The sequence below is a fragment of the Macadamia integrifolia genome, chromosome 12 (genome assembly GCF_013358625.1).
Source record: "Macadamia integrifolia cultivar HAES 741 chromosome 12, SCU_Mint_v3, whole genome shotgun sequence".
NCBI classification, from domain to species: Eukaryota; Viridiplantae; Streptophyta; class Magnoliopsida; order Proteales; family Proteaceae; genus Macadamia; species Macadamia integrifolia.
This window is the reverse complement of record NC_056568.1, coordinates 26041261-26042740: the sequence shown is the minus strand read 5'-3', so window position 1 is coordinate 26042740 and position 1480 is coordinate 26041261. Positions and strand designations below refer to the sequence as shown.

The 1480-nt window shown below is 38.2% G+C and overlaps 1 protein-coding gene across 1 annotated transcript; it reads right to left on the bottom strand.

The window, feature by feature from the left end:
• Positions 1-233: 233 nt before the first annotated feature.
• On the bottom strand, positions 234-698 carry LOC122094835 (S-protein homolog 4-like). The gene has a single exon (XM_042665428.1). The coding sequence runs from the start codon at positions 696-698 to the stop codon at positions 234-236; it is 465 nt and encodes a 154-aa protein (XP_042521362.1).
• Positions 699-1480: the final 782 nt, after the last annotated feature.

Here is a 1480-nt window from a genome sequence, read left to right as displayed (position 1 = left end):
TGCTATTGTGGGGTCAATACGGTCCTGCGGGACTTGTTAGGCTGAAGGCTTAGATAAACTATTGTTAAACACACACACACACACATTGAGAGTGTGTTTATTCAAAGAGAAAAAGCGACAAACACTAAACATATTTACTATAAATAGTACTCTTATTTTATTTCATCATAGTAGAGCAGTAAACAGAAATATCAAGAAGATCACATCACCAAACAACAATAAATTATTAAAAATCAAACTACCATTGGTATAGACCACTGGTATATCTTAACATCCTTCTGATGCTCTAGATCTCTAGCATAAATGCCGTCCGGCTTGACAGTACGCGCACACCACTTGCCACACAACGGATCATCCCTGTGAAACTCATAGATATGAACAGCGGTAGCGATTACTCTCTGGTTTGGCATTCTCTCCCAACTCATATCACAATAGTAGAGTGGATATTTATCTCTAATCAACCTTATAAACTTCCATGAAAAGTCTTCATTATCAGGGATTGTTTGCTGCCCTAGATCTCCTTCATTACTGTGCCTATCGTCGGCTTTGCAATGAAGATCCACTGCCCTATTTCCACCCAATCGATTGTGAATGGTTACGTGTATTCCCTTATAAAAATCAGCAGAAACCAAATGCCACTCTGTGAAAGGAAGTAACATCAGCACTGTCACTGCAAATATATTAGTGAGGCGAATCATTTTATTTTTTATTTTTTTTTGAATGATTAATATATTCAATGAAGCACAAGAAATCTTCCTCCCACTGATAAAACCTCATGGCCTATCCCTGCAACTGAATTAAGACACTAAGGAAAAAGAAAAAATTATAAACATTAGGCTCCGAGCACGAATCCTCTTTTTCCGGCTGTATCCTCCAACTCCATGTCACACCATCTATGGGGTTGGAGGTAGAGCCGGATAAAGAGAAACCAAATTCTTAGGTACCAGGGTCCATTCCTTGATCATTGGTGAACCTTAGAATGAATTCTAAATTAAGGGGGACACCAAACCTTAGACAGGAAGCAGGAAAGAGGTTCTTTGAACACTTCTGTTTGCGTTTTTTTTTTTTGAGCACAACCTTTGAGAAGGAAACCACCCTCGCACCAAACCCAATCTGACCAAGATGAGGTGTTACGGTTTGGCATACCACAGACACAAGTAATGGCTTCTTGATGACTGGCTCCCATCCTAATAGTGTAGACTGTAGATTATGTAACAAATGTTCTGAAGCTATCTCATATCGAAACATTTTGAACTGAATATCTTTTTTAACCAAATTTTCTTTTTTGGAATTTGGATTGAGTTTTTCTAAGGCCATGGTGAATGGGAATCTGTTCATCATTCATCACAGTGCTTTAGATGCATGGAGGAGGTATTAGGAGAGTATTTTGGAAACATACCAAGACCCTATAGTGTTTGTTCGTTTGTTTGTTTGTTTGTTTTTTTTTTTTGTAGATACCCTATAGTGTTTGTGAACCCTA